Here is a 14,024-nt window from a genome sequence, read left to right on the forward strand (position 1 = left end):
TGACAGGTGGAATAGATTGGTATACTGTATGTAAGTCATAAACGTTCATGATTTAAAGAGACACAATTTAGGTTGCAGTTTTATTTTGGTATATAGGTCAGTAATTATCTACAGTATAAATTATAAATTTATTTAATGATCAATCAGGTGACTTCTGCAAACATTTTATGCAGAGTAAAGTAGGTTAAGATGAGCCTACAGCAGCAATTTCTCCAATGAATTTGTTGAATATTTCTTTGAAATGAAAATGCCTATGGATTGCGGGAATATTTTTGAAATAGCACGTTATATTTTTGTGAGATGTTAATACACTCAATTAAAAAGATTTTAATTAAATCTATTAAATATTTTTATTAACAATGTAAATATACATTTATGTGAACTGTCAAATATAATTATTTCTGAAATGTTTTCAGATAGTTTGATTTAACTGGAAAACCGTGTGAAATATACATCTATTATCACAGATCCAACAAATCCAAGCAGTAAAACATCTCTTGACAAGTTGTGACGGAGCGGTAGAGACACTCACCTGAGGATGCTGCGTTAGTCCGTATCCGGTTCAGGGGCCAAACGGAGCCACTACCTGGGGTGTGGCTTAAATCGCGTAAAGTGGGGCGCGGTCAGGCGAAAGGGAAAGGGAAAGTTGAGAGTTGAGAGTTGAGAGTTGGAAGTTGGAGTCAAGCGTTTTTGAATGTTTTGCATGATTGCCACTGGTAGTGTCAGTTTTCTCTGTATATACTTTAATTTTGTTGTTGCACTAGGTTTTTGGTTTTGGGAATTCTGATCTGCACTGTAAATATTTTTTCACTGCTTGTTGGTGAAAAATAAAAACCCCACCAAAAACGGATCTTTTGCGGCTGCGCCATCAATTTTTCCCCCCACTACATTCACGAACCCGTGACATATAATATAATATTTAATAATTTAATAATATTTTTCCTTCAAAAGATTTTTTTTTTTAAAAAGTCAATTTAATTTGAGTTTGTTCTCCAGAGGAATGACTAGCCTTAACTTTATTAGACGGTCTTGGTGTGTCAGCAAACACACTAGTTTCTCATTCCTACATAAATAAATCTGACGCCCGGCCATTTCACGTGTATTCTGTAGTTTGGCCACTAGGTGGCAGTAAAACGTCACTGATGCAACAGAAGGCGTTGCCATCATTCTCAGCACTAGTATGACCTTGCAAACACTGGATTCCTCTGCCCCCTTCAAAAACCTTCCACTGTCTGTTCCTGCAGACCTCCTTCTCCCCTTATGTCCCGGTCACCTTCCTTCTCGTTGCCACAATGCGAACACACTTTTCCAGCCACTTGATGATGTTTTCCTTGGACTTGGACTCTCAATCATTCTTGGCAGACAGTCTTTCTTGTGCTGTTACTCCCTTGCAGCTGGAAGAACAGGTCATTTATTCATTTCCATTTTTCTTGTAGTGTATCCACTCAGCCCTGCCGTGCATTAAAACTTGACAGCTTCGAGAGCTTCACTTGTCATCTTGACATTTGTCGAAGCTTGTTTTGTTCCTTTGCGGTCTTCTGTTCTGTTTTGTTAGTTGATTAACTTCTCTCCCAGTGTTGTGGATCGGTGTATCTTTCTTCCACATTTACTTGACCCTGAACAGGATTCAAGCTCTGACCTTCAATACCAAGGGCAACATACTGTATGTGCAACAAGAGAAACATTCAGAGGATGACTTTATGTAACAACATTGTTTATTATTTCAAATGTATTTAAAACAACAGCAGTTACAGAAATTACAGACAGCTATGATGCTGTGTCTGATGGCGCGCTATGGAGTATGATGATAAGATAAAAACAAGGTCACATTTCCTGTTTCATACACTGAGCTCTGACGTACGTCATATCCGATTGCCTTTGAATCCAACTCATAAGTCAGAGGTGAGAAAAGTAAAATCACACAGCAGTGGCAAACACACACAAACCCTACCACCACCACCGCCCTGCTGCTTATCGTCATCTAAAATAAAGTTGCAGAAAAAGTGAGTGATTAGTGGAGTCCAGAAAAGCGAGTGAAGACAACTTCCAAGTGTAGGACACCTTTTTCTCTGACTGCTGTGACTGTTTTATTTTAAACACTTGCAGTTTCAGGAGTTGGCGTGCAACACATGAGCGCTACAAGCACTTACAATGAGTAGTAGTAAAAAAAATCTATTTATATCAGAGCTTTGAACCGGTTCATGGAACGAAAACGAAAACTGAAAACTTTTGGTATTTTGGCTGGAACGAAAACGAAACCGAAACCGAAAACTTTATATTTTTTAATGTTCTGGAACAGAATAGTAACAGAAAATAATTGTAAACCGGTTAATACCGGGGGTTTTTTGAGCTATGGGAGAAGAACTATGAAGATCTGTTGTTCAGCAATAAATGACATGGTGGAAGTTATTCTTGTCTTATTTCATGTAGTGTCTAAGTAGGAGACGTATTTAAATTAAAAAAAATACACCGACATTATTTTTTAAATATGGTTTTATTTATTTCTTTATTTAATAAGTCTGTGCTTAATCCTTCGAAGTCCTCATCTTCGGTCTGTATTGAATAACTCGGCAATTTCACTATCGCTGATAGTGAAATGACGTCATTGTCGGGGGTCTTTAGCCAATCAAATGTGGTTAACACCTACATATTTATATTTACAAGGAATGTTATTAACCGGTTCAGGAACTTTGTTTTTTTGTTCTAACCGGTTCAGGAACGTCAGTTTATGGGTGGAACACAAAACCGGAAACGTTATAATTCCGTTTCTGTTCGGAACGAACCGATTGGCAAAAAATTCTGGTTCAAAGCCCTGATTTGTATGCATGAACAAGCCTGTAATATCAAACCCTTTCCATCTCCCTTTGTAAAAAGGAGCTGTGAAGGGATCCAAATGGTTCGTACTCTGGTCGACACCAACGAGACTGCATCAGAACTGCAAAGGCGGGTCTGTGTGAAGGTTTGAAAACAGCCAGCGAGTCTTAGATTTGGTATTTGTGCACGACTCTTTGGGTGTGTGGGTGATGTAATGTATTAATGAGAGGATGAAATGGTTACATCACATTTAAATTAGATTTTATTTCAGCCATTGTCTACCTGCCTGCAAAGATGTGATTGGACAATTGCAATTAGAGGGAGAGTTTTAGAACTATCAGCCGTAACTGCAGACTTTTATTAGCTTTACTGTAGAAATAACTAAACCAGGTATGTTCTGGGTGATGGTACGGATGATGACAGATTGAGGTAAATACCTAAGATGATCAGTCAGATGCTAATTTGTCTTTGGTCTCGATGTGATGGACACGAGTTGCAGAATTTAAAAAAAAAATCCAGGTGATTGTTATCTCAATGTATTTTCAGTGTCAAACTGAAAGGGTGTTATATTGCACGTCTTATTTTTCAGTAGGATTCCAGGATATCAATAAAGTGAGTCTACAATCATCGGTGTAAAAACATGATTTCATCTTTGACAGTAGAAATGAGTTGGAATTTGTTCATCTTCGAAGTTTAGTATTGATCATTAATGATTGTGATGATTAACAATATTCACATTTAAGTAAAAAAGTAGAGAAAAAAAGGCCACTCATAAAAATAAAAAAGTTTTTTTTTTCTTTTCTGTACTATACTGCTATACTACAAATGTTTGCCATGAGTTACCTGAATCTGCAAATGTTTTGGCCTTGCTATGTACATTAATGTGTTGGCAGGATGAGCAAATCATTACATAAAAGATAGAGAAGCCACTGGTTATGCTGGGAACATACTGGAAAAGGAAATCACACTGGAACATGAAGGAAATCTCTTCCTATACCAGTTTGTTTTCTGGCTTACACAAGCTGTATCCAGATAGAATGAAATGAATAAGAGCCAGCTCAAACATATGCATCCATAAAGCAGGTGGATATTAATCACTACTGTAAACTGCACTCTTCTGCATTCACACACATCAACACACGCACAAAAGTCACCTACGATTTAGAAAATATATTCAGCACACACACCCACAAGCGCCTGTCTTGTCATTTTGCATTAGTACCACATGTCAAATGAGCAAAAATAAAATGTGCATGAAAAGAAAATTGTGCAAACTATAATCGGGGACAAAATGGCACAGCAAAAAAAAATAAAAAATCATAGCACGGTATCCATGATTAGAGGAATCAAGAATGAGAAGGATAAATGTTCTCCAGCCACCCATTAAAAATAAAACCCGCTGACACTCTCGGTAAACAAACAAACTGAATTAAAAAAAAAAAAAAGCATCATGAACTTCATTCAAATTGAAACCAGCCAAGCGAATACAACACCGAAGCTGCCCTAGCTCTCCGATCAATGGCGATGACAGGAGTTCGGCTTACGTCACGCCGGAAAGCTGCAGCTTCCCTGTCAGCGCGACCAGTGGAAAAGTCAATTAAGCCAGCTATGGTATCGAAAAGCAATACCAACAGTCTAAACGGATAAACACGCTGACCCCTTATGAAAACCACGTACTGAAAGGACAGGGAAAGAAGTAAGAACCTGATGGATATATAAAGGCCTATACAGTATAACCCCACTGACAGTGGAAATCTCTGTTCACATACTCTGCATTGCTTCTGAAAATATAGATTGTATAATTCACCAGTATCCAGCCATACAAAACTAAACCGACGGCGAAGGAGTCATCGATGCCCCCCCCCCCATTCCCCCCAGAGAGGTCATCTCCGTGCCGACAGGAGCTGAAAAACTGGGATCAGCTTTCAGGGTTTTCTTGTTTTTCTCACTTCCGTCAGCTGCTCCATCCAGCCTCATGCAGCGCTCAGCGGGCCGATTCCACAGTCGTGTTAACGCTGGTGTCCCCCAACAACAGGAGGGTCCTGGTGAGAAGTCCCCACGGTGCTGGAAGGTGGAGGGCCATCGCAGGAGGAGGAGGAAGAGGAGGAGGAGGAGGAAGAGGGGGATTTAGGGTTAGGGTTAGGGCTGTGGGAATGCATTTGCTCCCCCCCCCATCCCACTCAGCACTGCTCTGACTCGATGAAGCCCTCCTTCTCCTGGCCCACCGGCTCCACCTCCGCGTAGGCCGGGTGACCCGAACCCCGGCGGAACTTCATGGCCGGCCACCTGCTCGGGCGTCTCTGCAAGAATGAAAGTGGATATGTGTGAAGAAGGGCATGGCCAAGGTCGATCCCGACCAAATCAACTCTGTACAGTATATGTGCATATCTTCACTATATATTATAATACTGTAGGAAGGATTGGCGTTGTGTATGTAAACATTAAAAAAAATTACATATCGAAGAGAAGATTTTTAAAAATGCATCGTTGAGACATAGAAAAAACATTCTTCTGAACTTTGTCACCTTTGTTTTTATTTAAAAAATAAGTTACAATGGAATTAGACCTGAGTTACAGCAAAACAAGTTAAAGCTACGTTTTCGCTAGGGAATCCACATCAGGGACTTTCTGGAACTGATAATGACCTTGAGGAGAACAACAAGCAACACGGAACAGTTTGGCTTTTAAAAGATCTTTGAACACAACTCAGTGTCGTTGCACTCTTTGCACTCAAGGGAGTTAACAGTGATTTATTAGGAAGTGCTGTGTGCATTATGTTTCATCATTCTCCTCTGAAAATCGGAATGAATATTTATGAGTCTGAATTTGAAGGATAAAATGCACCGAACAATAAATGTGGTGTGTGTTTGAGCGGCGGATCTTTTCATGCTATTATACTGGAATGTTTGTGGTTTTGGAAAAATATCTTTTTGTTCTTTGTATGAAGGCTTTGTACACATTCCTAACTTAATAACTACTCCAGAAAGGTACACCCATCTACATTAACTGCACCATACAGATGAATAAAGTCAGAGTGAATATGAATCCCCTGCAAAAAAACCCCAACATTATTTAAAATCTAATTCACAATCTCTCAAATTTAGGAAAATTTGATTGGCAAAATTCCTCATAGCACAGGTTTCCACAATGCTCTTTATAAATTTTAAAGTCAGTTAATCTAACGGTTGGAATATGAGCTATTAAAGTTTAAAAAAAAATCCCCCACAAGGTCAGTTTTATAAGATCTGTTCTGGAGCTTTTAGATTGTATCAGTCAATCTTCATAGCAGACAGAGTTGGCCATTTGTCACTGCAAGAACTTCTCATCCCTTAATCATAAAAGGTAGTTCAATCACGATCAACCACATTAATGCCAGAACAACTGCTAAATGGACCTCATAGACAGACAATTTCTTTAACTCCTGTTTCCAAAGCTGGAAGAAAACATTGACTGAGAATCAAATTCCTTTCACATGTTGCATCATGTTCAAATAGATGCACCACTATTCACCTCGATAAGGAAGAGGCTAGCTGCAGAGGTCGGGTGATGGTAGACGTACACGGTGACCAGCACGCCCGCAACCATGATGAGCATCACCAACAAGATGCCGAGGATCAACCCGATGTGCAGAGGATGTGTCCCCGTTACCCTGTCTGCAGCACTGTCTGCAGGCATCACTGCAGAAAAAAACAAAAGCATCACATGTTAGCAGCTGATCTGAATGAACCCTGTCTCCTTTTAAGTAAAAACAATAAGCAAATATCTAAAATTCAAGTTTTTTTCTTTGAATGCAATCCCAATATTGACCAGCAGGGGGCGTTCATCCTTCGTCAGTGCCTTCTTTTGTAATACGTAGTCTAAATGCTTTGAAGTTGACATTTTCTATGCTGAAATGTTAAATTTCACCACAAAAAAGGGCAATATCTGTTTTAAAATAACTGTTTATTACAATTTTAAGTTTATTTCATGGGTTTTTTTTTAAATGTCTAACAAAGGGTGATTTAGGAGAAATCTTGACTTTTGGAGCAGATTCAAGCTTCATGGCCTCTGTGGCTGGTCATTGATGATCTACAGTATATACTGTATTCAAGAGAGATTAATTCCCTCCTATAGGAGTGAATAATCCAAAGACAAGGTTAGCAACATGTGGAGCTGATAGGGGGAGGGAGGTGTCATTACAGATGCTGATAAGAGCTCTATTCCAACCTACAGTCGAGGCAATGGTCTATATAATATTTCCGTCCTTCAGGGAGCCTTGGAAGAAATCCCGCATCTTTATAATGATTTCTCAGATCCATATTGGGCCCTTGACCCCAGAAGGTGGTTTGAGAGTTCTTTTGAAGTTGATGAGGCGGTCCTGCAACCTATTGGGAATATCTGCCTTGATCTACGGACGCACGACTTCCCAACACAGAAAAAAACACAAAAAAAACAAGACAAAATTCACAGCGATTTGTCAGCGCTAGAATAACACAAAGAATAAGAATGGGAGGGCAAAAAAAAAAGAAAAAGAAGAAGCAGAGACGCTGTTCGTGCAGACATGTTCCAGCGCTGATCATAGCAGGGGAGAGCTAATGAAGTGATTATGAAACAAAAGGTGAGGATTCTTTAAATCCCATAGATTTAAAGTGGATTCAGTCCAATTCCCAGATCTATTCCTGTGGCCCCCGACAAACTCTCCCCAGAGCTCATCTCCAGCTTTAATTAGGAGCTACTGTCGAGCTTGTCATCCCACCAGCCTCTCCCCTGCCTCCCCAGCCTCATTGATTCAGTCTGCACACAACAACCAGGTGGTAATCAACTTGTGTGGGCAGTCTCTGTGTGGCAGCGTGGCTATTATGTGCACTCCTAAACGGGAAATTTGGAAAGCTCAGAGTATGGATCTTTCTCCTGTCAGTCAGTGATACACTAGCAGTCAAGGATTTACAACACTATTCCTAAACAGTGTGAGACTTTAGATGTTGTGTCTTTTTTTGTTGTTGTTGTTGTTTTTGTCAGAAACATTGAATGTTTAACAGCCGACTGGAAACCCAGAATTGTGACCCGCTGTGTGAGAAGGTCAGCAGGAGGTATGCAACCAACAGAAATGTGGACAAAATTAAGAAATCGATAGATCAGCAGCTAAATAACCAATGGAGCAGTAGCATAGACTTTTAACACAACAGGACTAAAATATTTCAGTTATGGAAAAGTGTGATTTCGGTGTAATCAGGACACAATCTCATCTCATATTTAGCACCTTATGCTGAATTAATTCTGCTAAAAATTTATTCTATATAAACTATAACCTGAAGGGACTGAGTAAACCCTACTGAACTCATGAACAGCAGAGTAATAAAATACATTAGAGAGTCTGAGTATAGCACAAATGAGACGCACGGAGACCTGAGCTGCTCTCTCCTCAGCTCTGCATTAGCGGCACCTCAGCAGAACAACTGCTCTTTCAGCTGGCTAATGGCTTTTCAGGAACCTCACAATAAAGACCCATAATTCAGACTCCAAGGGCTCGGATGGGTGGTTGTTTTGAGTGGGACCTCTTAAGAAAATGCATTTTGACTTTGTTGCCCCTTACGTTACCACTTTATGGAACAGAAATATCAAAACACTTTCCTTCCCACAGCCAAGGTCAGAAGACAGCTTGAGAGCTAAACGAAGCGTTCTGATAGCTGTCTGAGCGATCAGAATTCCTGCCTGGATGGATAAAACCTTCTGTCTGAAAACAATAAATCACCGCCGACCTGGGCTCTAGAAATTCATGCTTTACATGCTTTCCATTCAGCATGATAATCGAGGCACCTTTTTTTTTACACTTCAAATGACCTTATCGGCAGGTAGATGGCGAAAAAAAAGAAGAAAAAAAAGTGAGATATCATCGCCAGCAGCAGACGCCATGGCAGAGGCCCTGGAGTGATGACATACAAGCGGAGCTTGTCTAATGAAAATGGGATGGAAGCTGCAGATTTCCAATTCCTCTCAACAGGAAATGAAACATTTGAGAAGCTCCGTCAATCTCCAGCTATCAATTCGTTCACCGTACCAAATGTCACAACATCGAACATCCGTCGCTGTCAAATGATCTGCTATTCTGATGCCAGTAAATGTACTCGCTGTCGAGGAAGTGGCCTTTATCTAACGTGTTTTCTCTTTTGCTGCTGCAATGAAGCTGTATTCATTTTTCAAGCATCCCGACTCACCCTCTAATTTTATTTACTAAGACCGGTGATAAGCAATTGAACTGATTTCATGTTTGATCCACCCGGTAATACATAGAAAAGGTTAGCATATCAGCTACATACAGTAACTATGAAATCTTTCCTCATTCAAGCCTCTCGTTCATAAGAATTTACTGCATCTTCATCATGTGTGATCATTTCGGGGTCTCAGACTGTCACATTTTTTATAGTTGAACTTACACATTTAAAATATATTCAAATATATATAGTTTCTTTTTGCAGACCTTTTTTCCTCAAATTAAAAGACTTTTTGGTAGCAATAACCAAAAATACAAATATGTTTACAAAGCTGATTTTTCATCCCATTTATAGACATTATTGTCAAACCTTCCACAGTCATTTAGACAACAACACCAACATTTTTGCAACATTTCAAAGATTTATGTACTCGAATGTCATTTTTCTGGTTCCAGACTTTCTACTCTTTGAGTTTTTGGATGTGTCGTCATGTAATAAAACCCTCTGGGCACAAGCCTTAATTGTCCCCCTCATATCCATTCCGCACGCTGTGATAACTGCCTCCCTTCTCACAGGGCAGTTAAACCTTGGCCGTTGCTGCTTGCAGTCTATCAGCGTAAAAGAGAGACACGTCCTCCAAAAAATGTTCGAAAGGCGATCAGGGACAATGCATCGGTGGCCGAAACATAACAGAGGCAACGCACTGGGTATGAAAACCACTGGGATTAAACACAATATGTTATTTGCAGCTATAGCAACAGCAGTCATTGTGCAACACGGCAGAAAAAAAATGGGGACCTACCCTGGCTTTCCCTGAGATGCAGGGCAATCTTGGTATCATCTGTAACAAAAGAGAAAAAAAGTGTCATAAAAAAAAGTCATCATTAATATCCCCAAATGAGATCTGCAACATCTTTCATCAGTCCACCATCATCTTATCCAACATGAAATTTACCACCCTTAAAATCTGATAAAATATTAATGCATTGAATGTAATCCAGCATTGATAATTCAGCACATAAAAGCTGTCTGGGGTTAACGCTACACGCAAAATATGGAAATGTAGCATGACCCACTTCTCCTTGAAAGGGTGGCAGACATTTCACACACACACCATAGGAGTTACATTATGCAAATTCAGCGCATATAGCAGCAGATGGGTTTCACTGGACGATGTAATTCAAAAGGATTTTCTATCTGCAGTCTCAAAAGAGAAAAACTGCCGCCACATTTGGGTGTCTGAAATTAATCATTAAGCGAGATATGGCCCTGTACTGATTAAGGGAAATAACAGATAGTGCCTCTATCTGTATTCTATAAAGAACAAAAAGATCTACTTGGTCCAGCTCAACATAAACCAGGTGATGTCTGATAGAGGATTTATGGATGAAGAGATAAAAGCGTTTATCATGTCCGCGTAGAGAGCAGAATGCGGTGGTGTGTGTTCGAGGATGTACGGTAATGAATATGAGGGTAGAGCGATAAACTGGGACCGGAGGTTTTGTGTGCGGAAGAAGCAGCAACACGTCTGCAGATTCTATCACTGTAATCCACAGCGGAACAAATTAGTTAGCTGTTACCCACGGTAACGATTCACCAACACACTCAATCTATGCAAATGTTAAAGAGAGATTTGCCGTTCCAGAGCGGTACGGTTTAAAGAAATGTATGGTTCATGATTTTCACCTACAAACACGAGGGTGAGAATAAATTAGGAGGAGAATGCAACATCTGACTAAACCTCCCCATTGTTGATTATTGAATATATTGTTAATTCTCAAGACAACTGATGGGGTTCTTTGACCCCCCGCAGCCTCGGACCAGCGCGATTTCTGACGTTATTACAAAATTCAATTCAGCATCAGATCATGAGGTGAAGCAAACATTTATGCATCATTCATGCGCTACACAATAAAAGCCACAGAGATGCTTCCCCTCCCTCACTGATATACAGTTGAATGGCACCATAAACCCCATTCCTTCCAGTGAATGAACACCTCTATAAAACATTTCCTATTGAAGCTACACATAATAACCTTCGTGATTTACACCAGCTCTGTTTTGTTCCACCGTCCAGTACTACTTCCCGTGTTGGGATTGTCTCTGTTTGTTTTGCTCTCTCTCATCCAGCTGCGAGCCGACAATTTGGCTTTCATACCTGACCTTTAACCTCTGCAGCTGAACAGACAGGTGAGAGTCTGGGAAGCTGATCCCGGGTACGTGTCAGAAAGAGGAGTGTCAGCTACGCAAGTCATACCGCAAAATGACCTCTTGACTTCCTTGACACAAACATGCACGAAGCGAACGGCCTCGACATGCCCTGGTTTGATCTGTGGAGTCACTCGTTGTGTTTTGCCTCACAGTTGGACGGAGTCCACACGCCTACCCCAAACTCGTTGAATCCACCCTCATCCCAGCACCCCAACTGTGATAGAGTGTCTATTTAAACTCGGCCTCCACAAGATGATTAATGTGGGTGTGATGGAGAAAAGGTCAGTTCATAGTAAACACCCTTTTTGAGGCTGACATAATGGATATCACAGGCTTTAAAGTAGCACACATTGAAAAAAACAAAAAAACAATAGAGAACAAATATCATTAATGCAACTGAGGCAGAGTGGAATAAAATAGAATTGAAAAAAAAAATGCAGATGGTGCACTTTTGTACGACAAACGAATCCATCTGAAGTGATTTAGCCTCTCAAAGTCCCTTTTCCAGAATCATCTTTGAGGATATTCTCAACATGGAAAAACAGGAGTTTAAAACACTGCAGGCAGTAAGTTAATTTAATCACATGTTTGCCTGCAGTAGTTACAGAAGACAGAAGGAAAATCGTGAAAGCGAAAAATTAGATGGACAGAAAGTAGAAGGAAAATAAATATTACACTGAGATATTGCCAAAAATATAAAGTCAGTTATTCCAAAGTTAAGGAAAAACAATCCAAACGCATGAACCCACAAGTCCATTAAAAATGGAGTCTGAGGAGCCTGACTTTCAGCCATCATCTTTTCCCCACTGGACAGTGGAGGTGTGCGATGCGTTTCATCCCGTTTGGTAAAAAGAGATCAACAAACTGTGGTTGTGATCCACGCATTCATTATTCCAGTCGGATGTAATCAGGACATATTGGAGGCAATCCACATCCTCCCCTCCATCCCATCATCCACACATGGTCGTCTGTGGTGCCAAGAAACCAAGATGGCAAAGCCCATCATCATCCATCTTCTGTAACCCCTTATCCTGTGCAGCAGCTGGAGTCCATCCCAGACAGAGGTGGGGGACTCCCTGGACAGGGCGCCAGTTCATCACAAGGCAAACAAACAGGATGACAAAAAATGATTCTCACCTGAAGGCAGTAAAAAAGTTCCAGTTGGTTAATATTTCTGGGGGATTTGAACCCTGAATTTTCTTACTGCGAGGCAGAGCACCACCATGTCGCCCTGCCAAACTCAACGCTGCAAAACTGACATTTAATTTACATCCTTACAGCCTTACAGCTGAGCAAGACAAATCACTGTACCCTAACTTTATTATATTTGGAAATATAACAACCACCAAAGATGCATTTCAGTCTATAGTGAACAATGTCATCAGTCACCTATGAAGTCTTTATGTTCCTCCATTGGCTAACAAGCCCACTGTGCATCACGACGTCCGTCTAACAGACACACCATCCAGTATGTGTCATTGTTCATGATTCTTTTTAATTCGCTGTCATCACATCTACAGTTTATTCAGATTAATTGCATGTTTGCGAATATAAAATGCTCCAAACTCCATAAAAACTGGGGCGGGCTGAGAATTGGCATCATAAATGCTGTCGACTCGTAACTCTCTGACTCTCTATAGATGGGGGCGTGGGGAGGGGGGGGGGGGTAAACAACTTGAAAAGGACACCTTGAATGTTTCCTCATCATCAGCAGAACAATCCCACTCCTTTTCAAAGAGGGTCGCATTAGATAACTGAGATTACGCTGCAGTACGATTTGGGTCAGCCTCCCACTAGGGGTTGGTGAATCATGTGAGAGAGAGAGAGAACTAAGGTAATAATGGGGATCAGCTTTAAAGAGCCTCAGTATCTGGATCGGATCGAGGCTAACTCACTAAACTCCAACAGGACTGTGAAGTCACGCTCCACACAGCGTGGCAAAAGCTAGAGTACAATCTAATTTCAACATTCAGCTTTCACAAATGAAGCCATCATACTTAAATGTAATGCTTCACAATTAAACTGAAATCTGATTAAGATCATAAAATGAGAATACTTTGATAATTCAACCAATGTATAATGGAAAAAAAGATATTTCTAGGAAGTATAAAGATCAGTGGTGAGCATCCTGAGATAAATGTCAAGAGATATCCATCCTGGACCGAAGAGATTTATCTAATTCAATCTGCATTGTTTAAAAGTTGAAGCCTCGCCGTGCGGCTCGCCATCTGGAATTAATATCCATTAGCTTAAGTGGAGAGCTGCAGCACATATTTATGCTTTCTCTAGAAGAGTAAAAAGTCTTATGCATGTTTTAAAAGGGAAATACATCAATACCAATAAAATCCAGCTCCAGCAAATGCACTTCATCTACAAGCCTGCCAGAAGTGCTGGAAGAAAAGCCCCCGGGCCCTCGGTGTAATACGCACCGTGGCCGTGTTCCAGATCTACGCTTTCAGCCTTACCTTCAGTGGGGACGCTGGTTGGGGGGTGGGAGGTGGAAGGCTCGTCCCTGCCTGCGGTGGCCTCTTTGCCTCTGGATGTTGGTTTGGTTGCAATCGTGGTGGTGAAGGGGTTGAAGTGTGTGGTGTCGATGATGTCACACATCTTATCCTTGGTCTGAAAGATAAAAAAAAAAAAGCTTTGTCATGGGTGTGGGCTTAAAACAACAACGTGCATGTTGGGATGTATTCCTGCTCGTTCCTACCTCGTCTGGGCAGCTGTTGTCCACCCAGTCCTGTCGATGGCGGTCGAAGCCGCTGGAGCACCTGGAGATGCAGAGAGAAAACATCAGGGAAGCTTCAATGA

At 40.8% G+C, this 14,024-nt stretch overlaps 1 protein-coding gene across 1 annotated transcript in view; it reads right to left on the reverse strand.

Annotated features, from left to right (window-relative positions):
* Positions 1 to 1,697: 1,697 nt before the first annotated feature.
* Positions 1,698 to 14,024, reverse strand: part of plxdc2b (plexin domain containing 2b) — a 71,004-nt gene continuing 58,677 nt past the window's right edge. The window contains exons 10-14 of the mRNA XM_068304047.1: positions 13,924 to 13,984; positions 13,682 to 13,835; positions 9,808 to 9,846; positions 6,325 to 6,491; positions 1,698 to 5,114 (exon numbers count right to left, since the gene is read on the reverse strand). Coding sequence (XP_068160148.1) covers positions 4,995 to 5,114; positions 6,325 to 6,491; positions 9,808 to 9,846; positions 13,682 to 13,835; positions 13,924 to 13,984 — 541 coding nt within the window. The 3' untranslated portion in view covers positions 1,698 to 4,994. The remainder of the gene's footprint in view (positions 5,115 to 6,324; positions 6,492 to 9,807; positions 9,847 to 13,681; positions 13,836 to 13,923; positions 13,985 to 14,024) is intronic.

The sequence above is a fragment of the Antennarius striatus genome, chromosome 20 (assembly GCF_040054535.1).
Source record: "Antennarius striatus isolate MH-2024 chromosome 20, ASM4005453v1, whole genome shotgun sequence".
Lineage (NCBI taxonomy): Eukaryota > Metazoa > Chordata > Actinopteri > Lophiiformes > Antennariidae > Antennarius > Antennarius striatus.